We start from the raw sequence: 24,429 nt of genomic DNA on the forward strand, positions 1-24,429 counted from the left end.
AGGAGGCAAATGGGAGGTGAGGACTTCGTGCCAGTGCTGCACAGACCCAGTTCAACATCCTGAGGAAGCACTTGGGGCACTAGCCAGGGTGTCCCGTTGCACAGGGGGAGGGGGCACCTGGAACAATGCAGGACCCCCTGTCACAGACCTGCTGCTGCTTTTTATAACGCCCCAGCTGTCCTGGGGAGCCCAAATAAGGCTGTGACCACCCGGGGCCCCCAGGACACACAATGGGTCCCCAGCACAGACTTTTTGGGAAGGTGGGGAGGCGGCTCAGCCCAAGAAAGGCAAAGCCACCGTGCTGGGCAGAGCTGATAAACGGGCAGTGGGGCACAGGCACCACAGCTGCCCTAGGCACCCATTGTCTGTTTGCATCCCGCTGCCCACTGCTGCCCAACGAGGATGGAGGCCATCAAGAAGAAGATGCAGATGCTGAAGCTGGACAAGGAGAACGCCCTGGACCGGGCAGAGCAGGCAGAGGCTGAGCAGAAGCAGGCAGAGGAGAGGAGCAAGCAGGTAGGGCAGAGAGCCACAGCCCCCAGCCCAGGGGTGGTGGGGGGTGCCTGTGCTGGGTTATGCTGAGCCCAGACCCAACAGAGGCTCTGCCTGGGGTATGAGAGCGTGTTTTACTGCACTAAATAGTTTATTTAGTTGTAAGAGTGTGACAGCTGCCACTATCCCCCAGCTCAAGGGCGCTCCGAGGGTGGGACAGCCCTGGGGTGTGGGAATGGGGCAGAGCTGGCCCAAAAGAAGGGGCAGGAGGGATGCCATGGGGCAGAGCTGAGCCTGGGATGGGGCAGGCAGGGCTCTCTCGGGGTGCAGGGGTTCAGAGTGGTGCCCACCCGTGGTGACACCGCTGTCCTTCCAGCTGGAGGATGAGCTAGCTGCCATGCAGAAGAAGCTAAAGGGGACAGAGGATGAACTGGACAAATACTCGGAGGCCCTGAAGGACGCCCAGGAGAAGCTGGAGCTGGCAGAGAAGAAGGCGGCGGACGTATGTATGGGGTGCAGGTGGAAGCTGAGTGCTGCCTTGTCCCCCTTCCTGGTGGGACTGCAGCCCTTCCCTATGCCCCGGGGACACAGGAAGGTCCCTGTCCGGCTCAGTGTGCTCCCGGTAAAACCGTGTAGGTGCCTTCGAGCAGAGCATGGCCCTGTGAAGGACAACTGCGGAGGGCAGAGCTGGGCAGTGGGTGCGGGATGCGGGGTCCACGTGTCCCCGGGAAACTCTGAGTCACGGCTGGGGGTGGTGGAGCCGAGCTCCGGGAAGGAGAAGGAGGAGGGGAGAGCCCTCATCCCCCTGCAGGCGGGGGCTCATGGGCAGCGTGAGCACTGCACAGCCCGGCTATTGTTGTCCGCTGTTTCCAGGAAAACAATGGTGCGAGCGGTGCAGGGTTTCAGCCGGCGGTGGCATCGAGACAGGCATGAGGCACCGCTCGTCACCTGTCAGGACCTGGCAGTCCTTGAGAGGCCGGGATGCCTCAGGCTCCGGTGTCAGAGCCTCGCAGCCCGGCTCTGGTGCAGAGAAGGCAGGAGCCGTCCGTGCTCGTGGGGAAATGCCTGATCCCAGCACGGCGCCTGGGCTGCTCTCGCTGGGAGCTCCGGAGCCCTGGAGCTTTGCTGCGGGTCCCTGTGGGCAGCCCTGCCCTGGGACTAGCTTGTGTCGAGAGCAGCATTGCAGAGCTCTTCCCACCCTCACACCCTTCTTGCCCCCCCTTTGTCCTTGTTGGCATTTTCCCTGCTGTCACCACATCCCCACTTGGATCCTCTCTGTTCATCCGGAGCCCCTTTTCCTGGCTGCTGCCCCCAGGATGGCCCATGGGGGTCCCCCACTTTCCTCCTGGCGTCTGGGAAGTGGAGAGATTTTGCATCCTGGAGCAGTGAAAGGGCAGAGCTGCCTCCCGGGTGCTTCCAGCTCAACAGAACCTTTGGATTCCCAGCTCACCCCTGGAAACATGCCATGCCATACTGTGCCATGCCAGGCAAACGCTCCTGCCTGGCTGCCGAGGGTTTCCGGCAGCAGCCCGGAGCCTTTCCCTTCTATCCACACACTCGAAGCATTGACAAACAGGGGAACGAGAGGGGGGAATGAGAGCAATAACAGGGCTCGGTGATGCGTTTATTGAGCTCTTTGGGGGCTCCATGACCGTCACGCCACGGAGGAACACTGCTCCCAGCTCTGATCTTCGCAGCGTTATCCTCCTGACACGGGAGGGTGCTCAGCTCGGGATCTCACACATGGAAGCGGAACGGGAGCCTGGCGGCCGCAGCCCAGCCCCGGCAGGGAGGAAGGAGCGAAACGTGCTGCAGGGCTGTGGGCTCCGGGCCCCGCGGGCTCCGGGGGCTCCCGGAGCTGCCCGTGGCGGGGCCGTGCCTGAACCAGCCCCGGGGCTGAGGGCAGTCCGACCGGGGCGGGTGTGAGGGGGTTCCGTGGGGCAGGGCCCGTGTGGGCTCGGGTGGATGCTCCGGGCCCGGTGAGGCCGTGCCTGCTCCCCGTGACACACGAGGCCACTCCCGGTGCCCTCACGCCCGTATCGGGCGGGTCCCGCTGGACCCAGGTGCCCGTGGGGCACACCCCGGTGTTCCCCCCGGCCTGGTACCGGTGTCCCGTTCCCGCCGGTGCCGATGTGTGTCCCCTGCCCCGGGGCTGAGGGCAGTCCGACCGGGGTGTGAGAGGGTTCCGTGGGGCAGGGCCCGTGTGGATCCTCCGGGCCCGGTGAGGCCGTGCCTGCTCCCCGTGACACACGAGGCACTCCCGGTGCCCTCACGTCCATATCGGGCGGGTCCCGCTGGACCCAGGTGCCCGTGAGGCACATCCTGTGTTCCTTCCTGGCCCGGTGCCGCCGGTGCCGATGTGTATCCCCCACCCGGTGGCCCCGTTCCCGCCGGTACCAATGAGTGTCCCCCGCCCGGTGATGGTGCCCCGTTCCCGCCCGGTGCCAATGAGTGTCCCCGGCCGGTGCCGGTCCCGGTGCCTCCACCCGGTGACGGTGCCCCGTTCCCGCCGGTGCCGATGTGTGTCCCCCGCCCGGTGCCCCCATTCCCGCCGGTGCCACTGAGTGCCCCCGGTCCGGTGCCGGTCCCGGCGCCCCGGCCCCGCCCCGGGCGCGGCGGCCGCTCCTCATCTCCCCGGTAACGCGCCCGCGGGGCGGGGCGGAAGTGACGTCACTTCCGTCCGGCCGTTCCGGGCGCGGTCCCGGTGTCTGGGGGTGGCGGGGCTGGAGCGGAGGCACCGAGCATGGCCGGGGCCACCACTATCGAGGCGGTCAAGCGCAAGATCCAGGTGCTGCAGCAGCAGGCGGACGATGCGGAGGAGCGGGCGGAGCGGCTGCAGCGGGAGGTGGAAGCCGAGCGCCGCAACCGCGAGCAGGTACCGCCGGCGCCGCCGCCGCGCGGGGGCAGAGCCGGGCGGGCGGCGCGCCCGGGGCCGGGGGTCGCTCCGAGCCGCGGGGATGCCGGTCCGGCCCGAAGGGTCCGCCGGGAGCGGCGCTCTCGCTCTGTATCCGTGGCTCCCCCTGGGACCCGCCCGTGGCGCTGAGCGGACACCGGGACCGGGGAGGGGGGCCAGGCGTTGTTTCGCTGTTCCCGGTGTCCCGGAACGGACGGTAGCGGCGGAGGAGCCGGCCGGGGGGAGGAGGGCGAGGCCCCGGCCATCTTGTGCGGCCCCGAGCCCGGAGCTGCGCGGGTAAGATGGAAGGAAGGAGCGGGTTCCCTCGGCTCCCTGCCGAGCCCCGCATCCCGCCCGGCCCGGTCAGCGGGGCTCCCTCACACCGCTACCGGCGGGGGAGAGCAGGGTGGGAGCGCCTCCAAGGGAGGAGGGAGCGGCGACAGCAGGATCTGTGCTGGCAGCGCTGTGCTCCCCGCCGGAAAGGCGGGACAGGGGCGAGGTGGCACGGGCAGGACCCCCAGGTGACACGGGCGGGACCTCGAGGTGATCGCCTTCCCTGGGGCTGGGACACAGGCAAAGCTGGTGGCGTTTTGGGGACAGGGGCGAGGTGACCACGGGCAGGACCTCGAGGTGACAGGGGCAGGACCTCGAGTGGCTGCCTCCCTTGGGCTGGGACACAGGCAAAGCTGGTGGCATTTTGGGGACAGGGATGAAGTGGCACGGGCAGGACCTTGAGTGGCCGCCTTCCTTGGGCTGGGACACAGGCAAAGCTGGTGGCGTTTTGGGGACAGGAATGAGGTGACACAGGGCAGGTCCTTGCTGGAATCTAAGCATGACTCTCGTTGGGTTTGCAGTGATTTTGCTGCGTTTGATGTGAAGCTGAGGGTCCCCACGAGTGCTGGAGTTGTGTCTGTGACAGAGCTGTGGCACTGCCAGGGATGGGTCAGGCTCTGCTGCCCAGATCCATGGCAGAAGCTGCTGCCACTCCCAGGCCTCAGCTGGCTCTTTCTTTGCAGCCACATAAGGAATTCTCCTTGCACTAGCAGCATTGTCACAGGCACAGGCGTATTTTTCCCAGCTCCCTGAGCCTCCTTCGGGGGAGAGAACCAGTGCTCCCAGTATGGTGCCCAGGACTTGCCTGGCCACGGGTCCTGGGGAGTCTTCTTGACTCTCTTGGGACAGCACTGGTGAATTCTGAAGGCCTGGATGAGCTTCTCCTTTGATTTGCTGAGCTCCAGGTGCTCCTTGCTCAGGGCTGCCTTTGTGAAAGAAGCATGGAATAACAGAAATGTGCCCCTTGTACCAGGGGGGTCTGAAAGGGCCACCTGGAAGTGTCACCCTGTGCTCTGGGGAAGCCTGACAGTTTCATCTGTATCTCGAGTGCAGGAGCTGTAAGGGCCCTGCTGCAGCAGGGGAGAGGCACTTCCTCAAAATGCAGGGTGGTTTTTGGGTGGTTTTTGAACACTGCCTGCAGGAAGTAGGGCTGAGTGGTGCAGTTCAAAGGGTCAAGAAGTGGAGAAGGAAGGAGGAGGTCCTCAGCAGCTGGTAGCCCCTTTAATAGGGCCAAGATTCAGTCAGGCAATCTCCTTCCTGGTTCTGTTTAAGGTATTGCTGTGCTCCTCTTCGAGCAGTTCACTTCCCCTTTCAGCAGGGTGGGTGCTGGCTCTGGGCACCACAGGGGCGTGGGCTGATCCAGAGCTGGGTGTACCTGCATGGGAGCTCCTCTGTGCCCTCCCAGCCTGGCCTTGGAACCTGCCAGGGGAGCCTCAGTGGGGGAAGAGCTCGGGGAGCCCCTCTGGGAGCTGGGTGCAAGCAGTGTGGGACCCCAGTGTAACACTGGTGCCTTTCATCACTCTGCTCCTCCTCCTCGGCACGGTGTGGCTGGGAGGGTGTTTTGTTATGTGCAGCTGGGGTATTTCTGTTTGTCTGCCATGTGCCTGTGCTGGGGTTTCTGCAGATCACAGAGCTGCCCTGGAATGGCTGCTCTCCTGCCTGCCTGCCTTTGTAATCCTGTTGGGGAGCAGGATTCTGGATTTCCAGGGGGATGTCAGAGTTCCTAAAGCATCTGGGCTCCCCTGGGCTTTGGCTGGAGTGGATGTGGCTGCAAGCAGGGGCCTCACAGGCAATCAGGCCATGCCCCCAGGGTCCCAAAAAGATTGCAGTGAGTCTCCAGTTGACTGTTTAGTCTGGGTCTGATCCAGAGGAGGAGTGCCACGGAAGGGATTTTCATCCTTGGCCTTGAGGTGCTTTGTTTTCAGCAGCACTGAAGGGCAGTTCCTGTCCTCTGTATCTGCCCTGGCTGTGTTCTGACTCAACGCTGGAGCGAGCCACAGGGTGATGGCAGTGCTCTATTGCCTTACAGGGTGATGGCAGTGCTGTGTTACCACACGAGTGATGAACTGAGCTCTCTGACCATGGTCTGTGCTCCCCACCACAGCACAGCGCTGTGGGGGCTGCCTTGTACCTTGTGGCCTCTGTGGAGGCTGACTAGGACATGGATTGCAGTGCTTGGGGAATGGGATGGCCCCTGATCTGTGCCAGTTCCTTAAAGCCCCAGCCACATTTCTGGCAAATGTCTGCATGCTCTCAGCAGTTTCACCAGCTCCCAATGTGTGTGAGTGATCCAGGGCAGCTCTTGCTGGGGAACAGCCTCCTCAACCTGTCTCAAGGCTTTTGCTCCTTCCCTGGATTTGCTGGGAGGAAGGAATCCTCAAGCACTGCAGGCTCTCTGTGGGGCTGTGGGCTCTGCAGCAACAAGCCCTGGGTCTGGGCAGCACCCTGTGAGCAGCCCAGCTTGGCAGCAGCACCCAGCACAGCTTGGCACATCCCTGGACAGCTTGGCACATCCCTGGACATGTTAATCCTTCTCACCTTGCTGCTCAGAGGGTTTGCCCCAAGCAATGCCCATGTCCAGATCACAGCAGTAAGCTGACTCTCTGCTAAGTGGCAGCTGTCAGCACACTCTGGTGTGGTGGATAAACAGGGCTGTGATGAATGAATGGCCTGGCAGGATCCTGGCAGCTGCAGAGGCAGCACTTGGTGTAAATCATCTCCTTGGTGTTTGTGGCCTGAACTCAGAGCAGTGCAGGCTGGCAGCAGGAAGCCTGCAGAGCTGAGTGTGCTGCTCACCTCTGGGAGAGTGGCTGAAGCACCCTGGGTTTGCTTTGGGTTCCTGAGTGCTGCTGCTGCCCCCGTGGCAGATCTCAGCTGCCAAACCTGCCCGGGCTCAGTGCCCCCCTCTGCTCCCTGCAGGCTGAGGCTGAGGTGGCATCTTTGAATCGCCGGATCCAGCTGGTGGAGGAGGAGTTGGACCGAGCTCAGGAGCGCCTTGCCACAGCTCTGCAGAAGCTGGAAGAGGCAGAGAAGGCAGCAGATGAGAGTGAAAGGTGAGCAAGGACTCCTGCTTGCACTGTGTCAGACACTGAGGGTCTGGTGCCATCAGCTTTTTGGGCTTCCCAACTTTTGGTGCCATCAACTTTTTGGGGGAAGAGATCCCACACCAAGGCTTGAGGGAGTCAGTGCCTGCTTAGGCAGAGCAGCTAAACCAGTGTTGATGAACCTGAGGCTGCTGATGGCCTTGATTGTCCTGGAACTTGAGGCTGGGGAGTGAGGAAGTGCCACCATGCATCCCCTCTTCCAAAAGAGGAGAAATACATGGGTTCAGGGACACCACTGCCTTGTAAAGGTGGCTGTGGGTGGGGCAGCCTCTCTGCCAGCATCCTCCCTAACTGGCAGATGTCCCCTGACCTGTGATTCAGAGGGGAGTGGCCCACTTCCAGCTGTCTGATGTGCTTCCTCCTGCACACACCGTGAGCGGCCTGCCCCAGCTGCTGGCCTGCCACAGAGAGACTTGGCTCTTCCTTCATTCCAGATGGGGAAGTGCTTGACTTGGCTGGGAGTCCCTAAGAAAGCTGGGCTTGTTCTCAGCAGCACTGCACTCCCCTTGGCCTGGGAACCCAGTGATCTGCTGGGGGAATGTTCCACAGAACAGTTAATTCCAAGCCATTGAGGTGGCTGTATTCACATTAGCCCAGAGGCCTCTGCATTCAGAGGAATCGTGGTTTATTGAGAAGCACTGTGCTTCCAGGGACTGCTGTTAATGCTCTGCAACTCATTGCACTGCTGCCTTGTCCAAGATTGTTTCACACATCTCCCCTCCTTGTGCTTGCTTTTGGGCAGAGGCATGAAAGTCATTGAAAACAGAGCTCTGAAGGATGAGGAGAAGATGGAACTGCAGGAGATCCAGCTCAAGGAAGCCAAGCACATTGCAGAGGAGGCAGACAGGAAGTATGAGGAGGTGAGACCCTTGGGTGCTCTGTACAACTGACCTGGGCCAGGAGACTTGAATCCTCCTCCTGCTGACACCAAATCTGGCTCTCAGCAGAGCCTCATCAGTGCTCTGCCTGGCCAAAAGCTTCCCACAGCTGCAGTGGCTCCTGCAGGCATTCCTCCCTTCACTCTGCAGAGCCTGCAAGCACAAAACTCCTCCTTGCTCTTGACTCTGGTTGTCCTTTCCAGGTTGCTCGGAAGCTGGTGATCATTGAGGGGGATCTGGAGCGCACTGAGGAGAGAGCTGAGCTCGCAGAGTCGTGAGTAGTCTGCTTGCATGTACCTGCCAGGTCTGCCTCTGCATGGGCACTAACACTGCATTGCTAACCTTGTTACACAAGGCCTGAAGCACAGGGTGGGTGTAGGGCTGCAAAGGAAAGCAGTGAAAGCACTTCCCTCCAAGAAACAGGATTAGTTCCACCTAGGACACGGAGTTTGTGATGTGATTTGCCTTGGGTGGAGACACTCTGGGCCTTTGCATGGAGTCACTCCCTAGTTATGGAGGCTGCAGAGCCTTCCTGTGCTCAGCAATCACAGCACTGCTTTGTGTGTGCAGTCACAAGATGGTTCACAGTGCTTGTACTGAAGTGGCAGAGGCCTCCTGGGCCATATTTGGCGGCCAAGGGCAGAGCTGTGGCTGAGGCTGCTCTCTGGGCCTCTCCAAGGATTTGCAGTAATACCACCACACCACTACAGCTTCTGCACTGCTGAGCAGAAATCTGGGCTTCCTCTGCTCAAAGCAGAGACACAAATCCTGGTGTTTGGGCTCCTTTCATGTGTTCAGGTGCTTTAGCTGATCCTTGAGGAGCTGGTCAGGGCCTTTCTGTGCTCTGGGCCTTGTCTAACACAGTTGGTGTGGATGCAGCAGCAGCAGCACCGTGCTTCCCGCCCAGATGTGCATGTTGTGACCATGACTTTTTTGTGTTTCCCTTCCCCACCCTTTTTGGCTCTGTGGTGGTGTGGTTCTGGTGCTCCTTTTGACCTTGCCCCCACCTGGCTTGTGCCCCTGTGTGACCGTCACTAACAGTCATTGCCGGGAGCTGCAGGAGCAGATCAGAGTGATGGACCAGAACTTGAAGTGTCTGTCTGTTGCCGAAGAAAAGGTACTAACCTTTCCCTTCTTGAACCATTAAACCAAAAACTCATGTGGTCTCCTCACTGTGCTCCTCCCCTCAGCTTAACTGCGTCTCTCTCTCGCTCTCTCCTGGAACATTCTGTCTTCTCTGCCCATAAATGTCCCTTTTTCAGTGGTGGTGGCTGTCCTTCTGTCCATCAGAACAGCTTCCCTCCATACAGCACACTAAAAGTGAAGCTTCTCCTTGGAGACTCCAAGTCTGGCAGAAACCTGTGTCCACATCTCACTGCTCAGCTCTGTGCCCCGTGCATGTGCTGGCAGAATATTCCAAACATGAGCTCAGAGGCAAAAAGGGAACTTGCTTTCTGCACAGGTGCCTCAAAGCAGGGTCCTGTCCAGTCTGATCTCAGACAGTCTCCTAAAGAACTTCCTGATCTTCCCTGCACGTGGATTCACTTCTTGTCTCCTGTCTTTCCCTCCCACTTCTTCTTTTCCTTTTTTTTCTCCCCTTTCCTTACAAAACCCCACAGTAAATGTTCCGAGCTGGAGGAGGAGCTGAAGAATGTCACCAACAATCTCAAGTCTCTTGAGGCTCAGGCTGAGAAGGTAGGGCTGCCTGTCCCAGGGCCAGAAACATTGCTGTTGTGCTAGGAGGGTAAACACAGAGCACCCACTGAGGTGGAAATGATTCAACTGCAGTCTTTAGCAAGCCAGGAGCACTGTGCTTGCTCTGCTGGGAGGGCTGAGGTATTTATTTCATTGGAGGGCTTGGAAACTGGGGTGGGGGAAGCCTGGCTGCCCTTCCCTGCCTTGTGGCAGACTCAATCAGCCAGGATGTTTAAGCTGCTAAAATGTTAAGATGAGAATTTTTCTGCATCCAAGTTTGTGTTCCATGCATGGTGTGAGACTTGCCACCTGCCCCAGTCCTGTTGGGCTTGGGTGAGGATGTGAACAACTCCCAGGTGGAAGGTTTCTGTGGTCATGTGTGCTGCAGTGAGGAGTTGATGCTGCCCTCTGTAGTTGTGGGCTCTCTGGAGAGGGAGGTATCTGGGGCTGCTGACTGCTGACTCCTTTTCCACAGTACTCTCAAAAAGAGGATAAATATGAAGAAGAGATCAAGATTCTGACTGATAAACTCAAAGAGGTGAGTGACCATGTCTGGATGGCCCAGCAGGGTGAGCTTGACTGGGAAGAGATGCAAAGTCCATGTCCTTGGACTGGTCCCTTTCCTGTTGCACTCACTGGTTTATTTCTGTCTGGCAGGCAGAGACCCGTGCTGAGTTTGCTGAACGCTCTGTAGCCAAGCTGGAGAAGACCATTGATGATCTGGAAGGTACATTCTGGGGATAGGAAACCAAGCAATGGGTGTTGAGTGAGAAGCTGAGGAGGGCTGTGTCTCAGGTAGCTGCTGTGCTCCTCGTTGCTTGGAGCATTATCCCACTTGGCCTCCAAGGTGGGGCTTGGCAAGAGCCCTGCTCTGAAAACAGTTCCCCTGTGCTGCAGCAGCTCTCAAGCTCTTGATCCAGACACCTGGCCTTATCTAGATAGCTTCTGTATGTTGGTAGCGATGTCCTCAGGATTGTAACCAGATCCCTGTGCCCCAGCTTAATCCAATTCTTGTAGGAGTGGCATAGGAAAGAAACACTTGTAAGAATTGTCACAATAACATACTTGTGTGCAGAGCATCATGCACGTGCTGGCTGCTGCACATGGGGTCTTGCAGGAGTCAGTGAGTCTGAAACAGCCCCCATGAAGCCTCAGACTGCCCAGTGTGAGTCCTGAACCAAGGTTAAATCCCCAGCAGTTCAGCCCACGGGGTAATCAGCCTGTGCCAAGGGTGGGTTCCTTTCCTCCTCCCATTCCTTCACACAATCCTTCAGGAACACTCCTGAGCCCAGCCACTGCAGAACCTTGCCCCAAGCCACAGGAGGAGAAGGTTTCAGCTGCCTCCCTTAAATCTGGGAGTGTGGCCAGATTCTTTTGTGGATTGCTGTGGCTGGAGTGGTGGTGCTGGTAAACCAAAACCCTTACAGGTCTCCTACTTTGACCACAGGTGTGCCTTTGTGGTCTTTTAGTGCCAGCTCTTGGAGATACAAAGCACTATCCTGCTGTCTGGAGTCACTCTGGAGGTTTATTATCTAGAAATAGCAATGGTGTCAGCTGAACTGTTCCAGAACTGCAGCCAAGCAGCAATCTGAGCCACCTCATGGTGCAGGACAAGCTTTTATTTGGAACTGCAAAAAGTCCTCCAAATCCCTGCATGCTCCCCTTGAAACCTGTTGATTGAGAGTTGGCTCTGGTCTACAGCCTTGCTGCTGAGGTGACCTAGTTCATGACAAATGACAAAGTTCCCCAGGCTCTGTGAGGCTCTTAACAGCATGCCCAGCTGTACTGCAGCCCAGCTGCCAGAGCTGGAGCTGTCTGTGCCAGCTCTGCAGGGCTAGAGATGTGTCAGCACAGTCCCAGGCCCACCCCTCCCTGCAGGCAGAGAGCTGCCTGTCTGCTCCATTATCTGATGGAGAGCACTGGTGTGGCCAGTCTGCTCCCCCACATCACTGCATCCTGCAGCATTGGAGTTTCCTCTGATGCCCAGCTCCATGACATGACTGACTGCTCCCAAGCCAGTCTTTGCATTGAGACACAGGTGAGAACAAAGCACCTCAATTATCAGTGCTCTCCTTAGGTGTAACAAGCTTCTCCCTAAGTGGATGGAGTTGCCTTTCCCTGCTGCTCCTCCTGACACTGGTTCCTGCTGACCTAGCTGGACAGCTTGTTTTTACAAGCTGATGTGGTTGAGTGCTTGGCTCTGCTGCCCTTGGAGCTGGATTGTAATCCTGGAAGGCACTTGTGGGTCACTTGGGTCCTCAGGCTGCTGGAACCCTCCTGTTCATTGTTGGGGATGAGCACAGAGCCGTGATGGCTCCACATCTAACTTCATTTTCTTCAGTTCATGTACACCAGTGTGCCTTTCCCACCCCGGAGTGTTGGAAGAACTCTTTGCCTTCCCTCATTGTTTTCCTTTTGTTCTCCTCCTAAACCTCTTCTAGATGAGCTCTATGCCCAGAAACTGAAGTACAAAGCAATTAGTGAGGAACTGGACCACGCCCTGAATGACATGACTTCCATGTAAATATGAGCTGGCTCTCGCTTCAGCAGCCTGGACTGCCAGTGCTTGCTTGGTTTGCTGTGGTTTCTGTAGTTGGAGAATTATCCAGGTTACTTCTACAGATCTGCCCAAGGAGCCCCAGCATGCCATCCTCTAACTCTAGGTCCTGGTGGTCTGCATGTGTAACCAAGTGCTGTGCTGGCCTGAAAGGGTTCTGACTTAAATTTGAGCGCAATTCCCATTTCCACTGGGAAGGGCTTTCTCAGGAGATGTGGCTTTGTCATCTGCTGGAGCCACTGGGCCATGGTCTCAGGATTCCTTCTGAAAGAGGCTGTGGATAGTGCTCAGGTGGATTCCTTAGGAATTGCCACAATAGGCTTGAGATGGGCCAGATCATGAACTGATCTGTGGAAGTAGCTGAACTTGTGTGTTTCTGCAACTTTGCTCCTTAGCTTTGTTCAGATCTGCAGTGGGTGCTGCTAACAACTGCTCCATGTGGTCCTTGCACTAACCCAGGAGAGGCCAGGTCCTCACCCCACAGAGAAGAGCCTTAACACGAGTGTCCCAACGTTCCCTAAGCAGAGTTTGCTGTGCACAAACACCGAGGCTTTCCTTAAAATTAGTGTCTCCTTCTGTCTCACACAGATAAGTTCTTGTGGTTCCAAACTCCACTTTGGATTTGTCTCTCTGCTTGGTGGCTTGTTCTGCATCTGCACCCGGCATTCACGCTCTCTTCATCTCACTCTGAATTCCAGTTACTGTGCACAGGGCATCCCTGGGAATGGGTGCTGTACAGACACAGAGGCAGCAGCCCCCCAGTTCTGCTGCACTTGCTCCCAAACAAAGCTCCCTCTGTGTGACCTGATGTGCCAGACACAGCCTGCTCTGAGGGGCTGCCCTTTCTGTGCTGGGGCAGCGGGGAGGATGTTGTTCTCATCTGCATATCTTGTGTGGAGCCATAAAAAGCTCTTTTTGTATTTCTCTTGCCTCTTGCTCGAGCATGATGTCACCTTTTTTAAGGAAAACAGTTCCTGTATAAATGGCTGTTGCTTTGGAGAAATGGGTTTCTAGTGACCACTTGCTGCTTTAGAGTAACTGTCTCAGCATTGCCTTCAAACTGGAGTCACTCTCAGTGGAGCACAGACCTCACTTGCACGCTGGATTTTTCTTTGAGGTGTGTCCCTGGCTCCCAGATGTAATGGCAGCTTTGCAGACAGGGCCTGTGGGGTCAAACTGGGGGCTGGGGGTTGCAGCAGGAGGCCCTGGAGCTGTGCCTGACTGAAGACACTCCTCATTCCTGCCTGCTTTGGAGTGCTCACCAGCACTGGTTGCCAAGCACTGGTTTGCAGTGGGAGGTCACACACCTGATAGTCGTTAGCCAGGGTTTGGAAGCCAATAAATACTGTGTGAGCTCTGGCTGGTCTCACTGGGGCACAACTGTGTGTGAGGTGCTGCCTGTGCCAAGGGGAAGGATGTGTGGCCTCTTGCTTCAGGAATGAGAAGGCACTGCAGCAGGGCTGTGAGCATCTGAGCCAGGGAATCTTTTGCAGAGCCCTTCCCTCCCCACACAGGGGCTGGGGCCTGCAGGATCCTTCTAGAAGTGTGGCATGGAGCTTCCCACAGAGCACTGCCACTGGGCTGTGAGTGCCTGCTGTGTGTCACTGCTGGAGCTGTTGCTGGTTGATGTGGTATGATAAACACTGGTCACAAAACAGTGTGTGCTGCCTCATGGTGGTTGGTCAAATACTTTTTCCTTTCTGGATCTGTTCATCTGCCCCAGTGCCCGAAGAGCCCTCCGTGAGCAGAGTTCTGGTGACATGGCACACTTCCCGTGGCTTCCTCAGGTTTGTGCCCTTCTGCTCTCCACCTGCCAGCACTGGCACTCAGGATAATCCAGGCACTCACCTGCCCCAGCCTGTCCCACTCTGCATTGGTGGCAGGTGGGGAAGGGAGGGAGCATTCAAGGGATCTCAAAGTGGGGGATGTTGGACTGTGCCCCATGAGCACAAAGCAGGAACCCAGAGCTCTTCAGTAACCCCACTGCAGCTGAGATGAGGATCTGGATCCTGTGGGAGGGCAGGGCTTCTGTAAATGTGAAGGTTTCCAGTCCAGTGGACACCATCATTGTCTGTCAGTATCAAAGGGAGGGTGTCAGAGGAGGGACCAGGTTCTGCTCAGTGGTGCCCAGCAGTAGGATAGGCAGCACATGGAAACTGATGCCCAGAAGTCCCACCTGAACATGAGGAACAATTTATTCCCTGTGTTGGTAACTGAGCCCTGAGCAGATTGCCCAGATACCGTGTGAAGTCTCCCTCATTTGAGATATTCCAGAATAATTGGACACAATCCTGTGCCAAGTGCTCTGGGGTGACCCTGCTTGAGCAGGGAGGTTGGACCAGGCCCACAGAGGTCCCTTCCAACCTCACCCCTTGTGTGGTTGTCAGTGCTGGGAGGTGGCAGCTCACACCTCACAGGGAGGTCTGGTTGCACCCTGATTGTTGCTGTGGGGAGCTGCTGCCTCTGCTCTGCTCGCTGCTGTTCCCAGGAATGTTATCTAAGCCTGGGCTGTGGCACTTTCCCCACTCACCCAGAAGGAATCCCAGACTCTGGGTGGTGGATGGGGATGTGGGTGGGTGATGCAATGGTTACCCTGGGAGGTTTTGGAGGCATCTGACTGGTCTGGCTGGATTGCTGGGCCTGTGCAGGCTGGTTCCTGGCAGCTGTGCTGTGCTGTGGGAGTGCTGCAAACTCAGGTTAACTGACCAGGAGGGGCAGCTCCTGGGGCTCCCCACGTCCTGGGGCTGCCCTGGGGGTGGGCAGGGAAAGGAGCAGCCCAAACATGGTGTGGCTGCTGCAGACCTGGGCAGGTGTTCCCTGTGCAGAAGCTGTTCCTGAAGTGTGGGAAGTTCAGTCATGCTAAACACTCCAGTCTGCTGCCTTGTGTGGGTGAATCATCAGCTCCCTGCACACAAGCAGGAATGTTTGCTTGGAAGCTGGGAGCTGTTGCACCAAGTTCTGCTGAGCACAGTTCACTCTCAGCCTCTGCCAATGGAGAGACTCAGGACCAGCCTGGATCTCTCAGATCTGGGGACAGACATTGGGGCTGCTCAGAGCACCATGGAGCCAGAGTCCCCCACAGCAGCAACAGCAGCTGTTGTGCAAGGCATGGGCCAGGATGTACCCACAACTTCCCTCAGCTTCCCCATTGTGGTAGGTCAGAAATCATTGGCTTCTCTGCCTGTGCTTCCTTTGGTGGCTTTAAAGAAGGGACAATCAATCAGCATTACTGCCCTCTCCTGCAGAGTGAGGTGCAGTTAGAGGGTTCTGAGAGCTGAGAGTGAAGCTGAAGTTGAGCTTTCCCCTCTGTGTGCAGGTGGGACTGAGCTGAGACTCTGGGGAGGGTGATGTGCTTTGGCTGCTCCATGTAAACCATTCCACTTTCTGGAATTTTACCCAGCTAGGTCTTGTTCAAGAGTAAAATATTCTGAGATTGAAAGCAATGAGGAATGGTGTAGGTCCCCTTCAGGGGGTGCCTGTCAGTCTTGCACTGAGAATGACACAGGAACAGGCAGGAGGCAGGATTGTAGAAAGAGCAAAGAAGGTTTTATTCAAGAGAACCACGTGGTTTAAATAGAGAGATAGGACAGATTCTGTTTGATTGGCTAACTAACAAAAACATCTTCCTCACACACTGTCTTTGAGAAGAACAGAAAGATGAAGTAGAAAAACACCACCTGCAGATTGTTTATACTTAACAAGTTATCACATCCTTATAAACTCCCTAAAAATTCTCACAAGCCACTGTGAGAAACACTGTTTGTGTCTCTCTGTCTGTCCCATGGCATCCACAGGTGCCTGAGAGTCTTAGGACCTCACAGTACAAAGATTAGAGGGAAGGCCAAGGCCAAGGCTGTGCTCTGGGCTCACTCTCCAGCAGAGGCATCACACTGGTGTCACTGCAGGTGGTGCTGATCACTTCTGCCAGGCTGGAAGATGATGTTTAAAGTTTTTTTTTCCTGCCTGGAATTCCCCAAAGTGCAGGAATTGGAGCTGTCAGGCTGGGAGGACTCTGCTGTGCAAATGAGCAGGAGGGATGCTGAATGTGTTCTCTGTAGTCGCTGGTTGTGGCAGGGCATTGCCACCCAGCCCTGGGAAGTGACAGATGTGCAAAGGGACCAAGCATGATGATGAGCATGAGTGTGGCTGCTGGAACCTCTGTGGGGCTCTGAGGACAGGGACTGCAAAGGCAATGGCAGATTGTGCCCTGCTCATGGAGCTGCTCTGGGGCAGATGTAAAACGGGGCTCTGTGCTCCAAAGTCCCTCTGTCCTGTACCTGCACAGTTGCTGCCTCCAGTCCTAGCTGGGTTCTTAGTGTGGCACCAGGCATGTTCTCAGAGGAGGGTCCTCCAGGCCAGGGATGTTTTCATTCTCAGTTCTTCTGGTGTGCCTGTCCTGCTGTTCACACCCTGTCATTCCCACTGCAGTGAGGTGTGGCTCCCTCTGGAAGATGGTTCTGGTACAGCTGTGGCAGGAGTAATTTCTGCAGTGTGCTCCACAGGCTTCAAGCACATCCCACATCTCTGTCCTTGCTGGGGCCCTGCCTGCAGGCTCCTCTTCTGGTGTCTCTTCTTCCTTTCTTTGCCTTTGCACCTCTTGGGCAGCATGTTCACTTCTGCCCACATTTGGCTTCCTCTGATCTTCCTGAGCTGAAGCACAAGTTAGAGAAAGGCAAACCTTTGGGAATAGCTGGCTGTCCTCAGAAGCACACACTGTGGAGACAGCTTGTTTGATGTGCTCCTCCTGGTGCTCTACTAACCCTCCCTTTCTCTCTTTTTCTCTCTTCCTCTTGTTTCCCTCATCCTGTCGCTGCTGCAGAGCGCCTGTACAGCCAGCTTGAGAAAAACCGCCTGCTCTCTAACGAGCTGAAGTTAATGCTGCATGATCTGTGTGACTGAGAAGGGGCCCACTAATCCCATTAACAGCTCATTGCCACCACCACTGCTGTGGACCACACTGAAATCTGATCATTAACACTGGCAGGCCTGCCAGTTTTATGCAATTGCTGCTTTTTAATGAGGCACTTGGATTTATCCTGTAATTTATTTAAGCTTTTTTTAATATATAAAGGTAACTTCTATTCTTGGTGAAGTCACCCCCAGACTTGGCTGTGTTTTAGCCAGTCTTGTTTGCTTGTCCAGGGGGTCCTGCCTGGCTCCTCCATGGAACCAGAATTGCTGCACCCCCAAATGAGGGTGGGCTGAAGTTAGACTTATGTCTGCTTGAAGCTGCCTGTCAAGTGCTACAACCTAATTTACTGTTAGCTGAATGACTGTGGGATTTCCTGGTGCATGGAATGATGGCTTCTACCAATAAAGGACTGACCTTGTGGTCTGTGAGACACTGCACACCTGTAGTATGTTCCTATTTAGGGGATCCTGAGAAGTTTTGGGGGCAGCAGTAATTTCCCAGGCCTGACCCCAGTGCAGCTGGAATGGGCTGGGAAAGCTCACAGACGTCTTGACAGCCAGAATGCACAGCCTGAAGCTGTGTCCTGGGTGCCTGCAGGGAGTATTGAAATGCTGCTGCTGTTGCTCATGCTCGAGGAGGGCTGTTCTCTCTCTGTGCAGTTTCTGGCCCTGGGGAGGTTGGGAGTGGCTTTGGCAATCTGCCTGTACCTAAAGGACATTTTTCCACAGCCTGTCTGCCCAGTGTCCCAGCGTGTGGATGTCTCCAGTGATATGGGTGGGCTCACCTTTGGAATAAAGCCTACTTAGAGCACTAGCTGCTGATCTGCTCTCCTCCTGGCTTAAGGAACATGTGAGAATCGACTGCACAGCTGCCTGCAGTGTTGGGCAGGGTGCAGCTCCCTCACTGCTCACTCTGCCTTGGGGCTGGTGGTCTGCTCCCTGCTGCTGCCCTGTGCTGAGGGGAAGGGGGGCACAACCAGCTGGAGTTCCAGGGGTGTTTTTGCTCTTGGGTGCCTTGCTGGGCCACTGTGTGCGTGTCAGCTGTGGAGGTGTGGAAGCCCTGGGAGGAGCTGGCTGCACTCAGAGACGCCTGCATGTGAAACACTGCCCAGAGCTCTGGCTAAAGGTGCACTGTGGCCATTGTGGGAGCACCAGCAGTGTGAGAGGCGAGGGCTACACTGAGCCAGGTAACCTCAAAAGCTTCCAGCTGCACCCAGCCAGGCACTCCAGCCCCAGGATCGCTGCAGCTGCGTGGGGAAGGGGCTGGCACAAGCTTTCTTTGGCAAAGGACTCTCCCTTCCTTGTCTGTTTGTAACTCTGGACTCTTGTTCTTGGCAGATAAACTGAAATCCACCAAAGAGGAGCATCTCTGCACGCAAAGAATGCTGGACCAGACCCTGCTAGACCTGAATGAGATGTAAAGGATCCCTGCCACTGCCTGTGCCATGCGGTGCCAGCCCAGCTGCTGCTGCCCTCTAACCCTGGCACCAGAGTTTACTTTCTGTTGCCAACCTGACCAAACACAAATCTCCTTAGTTCCAGGGTTAAAGGCCACCAGGTTGGGCAGAGCTTCAAACAGCATCATTAAGGGAAGTAAACAATGCAATAATGTTTGGAGAGCATGTTTGAGATGTACACATTTTGTAACTACCTTTTTTTGTAGCGACCATTACAAACATTCCAAATAACGTGTGAGGCTGGTGAGCTACACTTCAGAGCTCTTGGCTTTAGAATTTGGTATTAATCTTCTGTGAATTGGCTCTGGGCCACCCTGCTTTGGCAGGGCAGGAAACAGATATGATGGTTCTGGCTGTGAGTCAGAGTAGCCGGGCTGGGGTGACAGCCTGTTGAGAGAACTTCCTTTTCCAGGAGCTGTTTGCCAAAAGCACAGTTCAGTTTTCAGCTTTAAGGTAGCTCTATGTTGGAAAGGAACAACTTGGGTGAAAGGTGTCCTTTTTTGGGGGTTGTTTTCTTTTTTTCTTAAGCCAAGCCAGTCATCTGAACAATTGAACCTTCACAGGGATTGTGTCCCTTCCCCTCCACACCTGAAGGGCTTAGAGAAGCCACTGTCCCTGTAACCCATTGCTACCCTGGAGCTGACTTTGCCTTCACTAAGTGCTGATGCACCAAGCTTCACTGCTCATCACTGGGTTACACTTAACAACTTTAGTACAACAGCCTTGTGTCCTTGGAGAAGTGTTTTTGCCTACCTGGAGGGAGGGAGCCAAGCCTTCCCTCCTGCCCAGGACTGCTCTTATTGTCTTAATTGATTCCAAGCCATCTCTGTGTGCATTGCTGATGTGTTGTGTTGTGAGGTGTGAGTGTGGCACTGCCATGCTCGCAGTAACTTGTGGTTGGAGCATGCTGCCTGGTTGTAGCAGTTTTTGGGGCCAATCTGGAGACAAAAAAACATATCCAGTGTTTTGATACTAAATTGAAAAATTGTGTTACTGTCTTTTGAAATAAAAACTGATCCCTCCACATGGCTGCTGGAGCTTTACTCTGTGGGTTTGTGGAGGATGAAGACTGTTGTCATCTTGTTGTCAAAGTTCCATACCCTCTTGGTGATTTCTCATGGGCATCTCCTCACAGCACTGGTTCCTTCTTCATAGCACCACCAACAAACTCCAGCTCCATTCTCCCCACTCTTTTATAGCACTCATCCTCACTGGACACAGCTGTGGCCTGTTAAGGGCAGGCCTGTTCCTAATTTTGGTAATCAGTACAGCTGCAACTCCTCAGGGGTGAGAATACCTTCTGCACTATCTTCATTTTCTTACATTCTGTGTCCCCCCCAGAAGATTGGTGTCCATGCCCATCCCTTGGGGTGGGACCAGGCACAGGTAAGGAGCACTTCCCAGGGCAGGAGTGCAAAAGCAGAGCTGTGAGTTCCTCAGGGAGCAGAACTGATGAGTTCCTCAGGGAGCAGAACTGATGAGTTCTCAGTCAGTTTGGAGCCCACTGAGTTGGGTGGAAGTGTTAATCTGCTGGAGGGCTCTGCAGAGGGCTCTGCAGAGCCTGGATCCAGTAGTGTGACACTCAACAAAGTGCCAGGTACTGTCTTTGGGTCACCACAGCCTGCTGCAGCGCTCCAGGCTTAGGGAAAAGTGGCTGCAGAGCTGGAAAACAACCTGGGAGTGCTGGTTGGCAGCAGCTGCACATAAACTGGTGTGTGCCCAGCCAAGGGCACCTGGCTGGTACCAGCCATGGTGTGGCACCGGGACCAGCAGTGCCCGTTCCCTGTGCTGGGCACTGCTGAGGAACCACAAACCCTGGGGTCACTTTTGGGTCCCTCATGACAAGAAAGACCCTGAGGGGCTGGAGTGCATCCAGAGAAAAGAACAGAGCTGGGGAAGGGGCTGGAGCACCAGGAGCACCTGGGGGGGCTGAGCCTGGAGCAAAGGAGGCTCAGGGGGTCCTTATGGCTCTGCACAGCTCCTGCCAGGAGGGGACAGCAGGAGGGCTCAGGCTCTGCTCCCAGGGAACAGGAACAGGACAGGAGGAAAGGGCCTCAGGTTGTGCCAGGGGAGGTTTAGATTGGATATTGAGAAAGTTTCTTCACTGGAAGGGGTCCAGCCCTGCCCCATCCAACTTGGCTTTGAACACTTCCAGGGATGGGGTAGTCACAGCTGCTCTGGGCAATCTGTGCCAGGGTCTCATCACTCTCACAAGGAAAAATTTCTTCCCAATATCCCTGTATTGGATTTGCATAGCCTGGTTTTTGGTAGTAGGGGGGCCACAGAGGTGGCTCCTGTGGGAAGCTGCTGGAAGCCTCCACCTTGTCCAGCAGAGTCAATCCCTGCTGGCTCTGAAGATGGACAGGCTGCTGGCCAAGGCTGGGCCGATGAGAGAGGCTGGTAAGGCCTCTGTGATGACATCTTTAAGTATTAAATGCTTTGCAGCAGTTTGGAATTCACCTTGCAGCAGCTTGGGAGGGCTGTGTGCCCGTGGGGAGAATTCACCAGCAGGGCTGCTGCTCACAAGAGCAGGCTCATGCTGGAGAAGTTCCTCACAGGGGGAGGATTCCTCTCCCTGAGCAGCAGCAGAAGAACTTGGGGGATGAACTGACCCAAAACCCCCCATGCCCTGTTTCCCTGCACTGCCAGTGGGAAGGAGGGAGGGGCTGGGGGGAAGAAAGTGTTTTAAGGGCTTATTTCACCTCTCATTATCCTCCTCTAATTCTGTCAGTAATAAATTCACTTTGCAACCTTTATCTGAGCCTGTTTTGCCCTTGAAGAGTTTTCTCCCAGTCCTTATCTCAATTCATTCAACCCTATATATTATTTTTTTTTCTCTCCTCTACCCAGCTGTGGCAAGGGAGGGTGAACCAGTGACTCTTCTGGGTGCCTGGTACTGGGCAGTGTCAAACTATGGCAATCCCATCTAGCCCTGCCCTCTGGCAGTGGGAAGCCATTCCCCCTCATCCTGGCACTCCAGGCCCTTGTCCAAAGCTCCTCTCCAGCTTTGCTGGAGCCCCTTCAGGCACAGGAAAGCTGCATTTTGCTGAGCTGGGGAAGGTTTGGAGAGCAGAAGGGACCATCTTGAAAAAAACCCAAATCTTGAGAATCTTGAGCTCAGGGTTTTCCCATGGGGGAATGGGCATGGCTGTGAGGCAGGAAGCTCTCACCTGGTTCAGTGGCCTGGCAGTCCAAGAGGCTGCTGCAAATCTAACAGGAGTGGGGCTGAGGGGCTGCTGTGCTGCCTGGTGTCAACACCAAAACCTGGAGCTGAGGCACCATCAGCTGAGGGACAGTCAGAATGAAGAAAAGGTTTTTTACAGAATTAAAACTTGCCCTTAAACATGATGACTTTGAACACTGCTGTCCTCTATAATGGCACCTCAAGGGTCTCGTGCTCCTCCAGAGGTTGGGCAGTGGGGCTGGCACTGCACCCTCCTCTCTTTGCTCATCACAGTCCCCCTGACACAGAGCTCCAGCTGGATCTGATCTCCCAGTGTGTCCCCATCCTCCTTCCTAGCTGTGAACAATCTCATTTGTAGTAAATGAGATTGTAAAGGCAAACAGGACATTTTGGAGCCCGATTCCAAGTTTCTCCAAATGCTTCAACTTCCCTGAGTAGTTACTTGGGTGCTCTGAGGATATCCCTATTTGTAGCCATGATATTTTCTGAAAAATCCCTTTGCCAGGATTTTTCTCCTGAGAAGCTGAAAGACCTCAGAAATGAAAGGTAAACAATTATTATCTGCTGCTGTGGAATGCAACAGGTGGATCTGTCATTGGTCTCATGTGGTTGTTTCTAATTAATGGCCAATCACAGTTAGCTGTCTCAGACTGTGGTCAGTCACAAGATTTTATTGTCATTCTTCTATTCCTTTCAAGCCTGCTGATGAAATCCTTTCTTCCCTTCTTTTAGTATAGTTTTAATATAATATATATCATAAAATAATAAATCAGCCTTCTGAAACATGGAGTCAGATCCTCGTCTTTTCCCATGTTGGGATTGCCTGCAAATTTCCACACCTATTCTATTTTGATAAAATGAAAATAAAGAGAGAATTCTTGCACTACAAGAAGGATGTTCACATGTTAGCCCATTTGCTCTTCCTAATTGCACTGTGTTGTAGAACCTGGATTTTTAGGCTAAGTAAGTAAATTATAAACTCAATTATTAATCCCTTATGTTTCCTTTTTCTCCAGGAATATATTTTTCTTTGTAACAGCATCCATCCCATTGGCAGTGGACAGCTCAGTCTTGGGGCAGAAGCAGCTTGCAAATGCAGTGATTTGAAATCTGAAGCTGGCATTTCTCCTCTTGATGGGCTTCTCTCTAAATCCCAGCAGTTAACTCGACTGCAGTGGGCCCCAGAGCTGGGAAAGCCTCTGTCAGGATTGCCTTTGTGAGACTTCTCTGCTGCTCGCTGGTTTTTTTCACTGTGGAGTTTTTGGATTCAGGAATTAGCTGTCAAATGATTTGGACACTTAGAGGATGAAGAATGAGAACACTTCTGCTTCAGTCCCTGCTATTACAGCGTCCTGAGTGGGTCGCTGAGGGTGAGAGAGAGACGGTGAATCTTGTTTCTTGATCAGAAGGCTGGATTTATTGATATATGATATATAATACATTATAACTATACTAAATAGAATAAAGAGAGAAGTTGCAGAGCTGCTGCTAAGCTAAGAATAGAAAGAAAGAATCTATACCAAAGTTGTGTCCAGGGACTCGGTCCCCAGCTTGTTTCTGTGATTGGCCTTTAATCATAAACATGTGCTTGTTTATAACATGAGACCAATCAGGTGCATCCTATTGCATTCCACAGCAGCTGATAACAATTATTTACATTCTCTTCTGAGGCCTCTGCCTTCCAGAAGATGCAGAAATCTGAAAGAAAGGATTTCTGTGAAAAAATGTCTGTGACACCCTGCTTCCAGAAAAGTTTCACAGTGACCATTGTGCCTGTTCCTCACTGAAATCTGGGCTCTGGCAACAGCAACGTGTGTCTGTTACAGAAATCAGCATTGCTGCCACTCTCACTGCTCTGGGACAAAGCCTAATGCAACTTTCAGCTTTCCAAACCAATTTAGGACAGCTTTCACTATTAATCCCCAGAGTAATAATTTTTAAAAATAGAGCAGCATTTCTTAATGAAAACCATGTTACCAAGTTGTTGCTGATGGCTCTTGGGAGCAAACCTCGTGTTTTCTTTCAGGTTTCACCATCTGCACAGGAGACAGGAGGACGCTGGAAGTGAAGCTGTATCTGGTGGCTATGTGAGTTTATGACACCAAAGTGTATTTATCTGATGGGAATATGTGTTTACTTAACAACGAGCAGCTGCCAAATGGAGTGCTGTGGGTAATTGTGCTACAGATTTTAGCACTAATAAGGCAATAAGAGAGTAAGAAGGAACTTAACCCTCACTGTGATGTTATCTCAGTCTCTCCCTCACACGCAATTCTATTCCCATATATTCACCAAAAATCCTCTGTGTGACAAACCACCACAGAAATGCAAAATTCTAGGAGTATTTTTGGAAAGTGCACTGGGTTTTCCTTGGAAGGGAACACACTGTCCACTGATTCTGCCATTTCACAGAGCCTGACAGTAACTCACCACTGTAAAACAGAATTGTTTTCTGTCCTGCAGGTAAGAGGCAAAGGTGGTAGTAATTTTCTTCTGTTTTTTTTTCTCTAATCCCTCAGGCCTCATAATAACACTCTTGTTCACATCTGTGTGAAAGAAACTGCTCTGTGCTTCAGGTTATGCCATATTCCATAGAGTTCAAACACTCACAGACTGCTTTGGGCTGGCAGGGACCTTAAAAATCAACCCATCCCACCCCTTTGCCATGGGCAGGGACACTTTCCAATAGACCAGGCTGCTTCAAGTCCCTGAGCACTTCCAAGGATGCAGCAGTGTGACCGTGTTCACAGGGGTTCTTGGGTGAGGGAAGAGATGAGGATCTGACTCCATGTTTCAGAAGGCTTGATTTATTATTTTATTATATATATTACATTAAAACTATACTAAAAGAATAGAAGAAAAGGTTTCATTAGAAGGCTGGCTAAGAATAGAAAGTAAAGAATGATAACAAAAGTTTCTGTCTTG

The 24,429-nt window shown here is 54.3% G+C and overlaps 1 protein-coding gene across 13 annotated transcripts; it reads left to right on the plus strand.

Moving 5' to 3' along the window:
* Positions 1-333: 333 nt before the first annotated feature.
* On the plus strand, positions 334-19,344 carry TPM3 (tropomyosin 3). Of its 13 annotated transcripts, none has more exons than XM_058821748.1 (10): positions 388-516; positions 869-994; positions 6,638-6,771; positions 7,565-7,682; positions 7,904-7,974; positions 9,320-9,395; positions 9,871-9,933; positions 10,053-10,122; positions 11,837-11,915; positions 16,772-16,808. In XM_058821748.1, exons 1-10 carry the CDS (start codon positions 403-405, stop codon positions 16,791-16,793), a joined length of 873 nt encoding a protein of 290 aa, XP_058677731.1. In that variant the 5' UTR covers positions 388-402; the 3' UTR covers positions 16,794-16,808. The 13 variants fall into 13 exon arrangements, 12 of the variants coding, with proteins under 12 accessions (XP_058677734.1, XP_058677732.1, XP_058677731.1 ...); XM_058821747.1 differs by lacking the exon at positions 16,772-16,808 and adding an exon at positions 12,541-13,104; XR_009275800.1 differs by lacking the exons at positions 388-516; positions 869-994; positions 16,772-16,808 and adding exons at positions 3,181-3,367; positions 17,593-17,713; positions 18,202-19,344.
* The last annotated feature ends 5,085 nt before the right edge of the window (positions 19,345-24,429 follow it).

Source organism: Ammospiza caudacuta, chromosome 30, assembly GCF_027887145.1.
Source record: "Ammospiza caudacuta isolate bAmmCau1 chromosome 30, bAmmCau1.pri, whole genome shotgun sequence".
Lineage (NCBI taxonomy): Eukaryota > Metazoa > Chordata > Aves > Passeriformes > Passerellidae > Ammospiza > Ammospiza caudacuta.

Bases quoted from the DNA above. Each gene is read 5' to 3' on its own strand.
- TPM3 (XM_058821748.1), top strand. From the start codon at position 403: ATGGAGGCCATCAAGAAGAAGATGCAGATGCTGAAGCTGGACAAGGAG. The intron at 517-868 runs GTAGGGCAGAGA...CTGTCCTTCCAG, and splicing joins CAGAGGAGAGGAGCAAGCAG to CTGGAGGATGAGCTAGCTGC. The intron at 11,916-16,771 runs GTAAATATGAGC...TCGCTGCTGCAG, and splicing joins CTGAATGACATGACTTCCAT to AGCGCCTGTACAGCCAGCTT.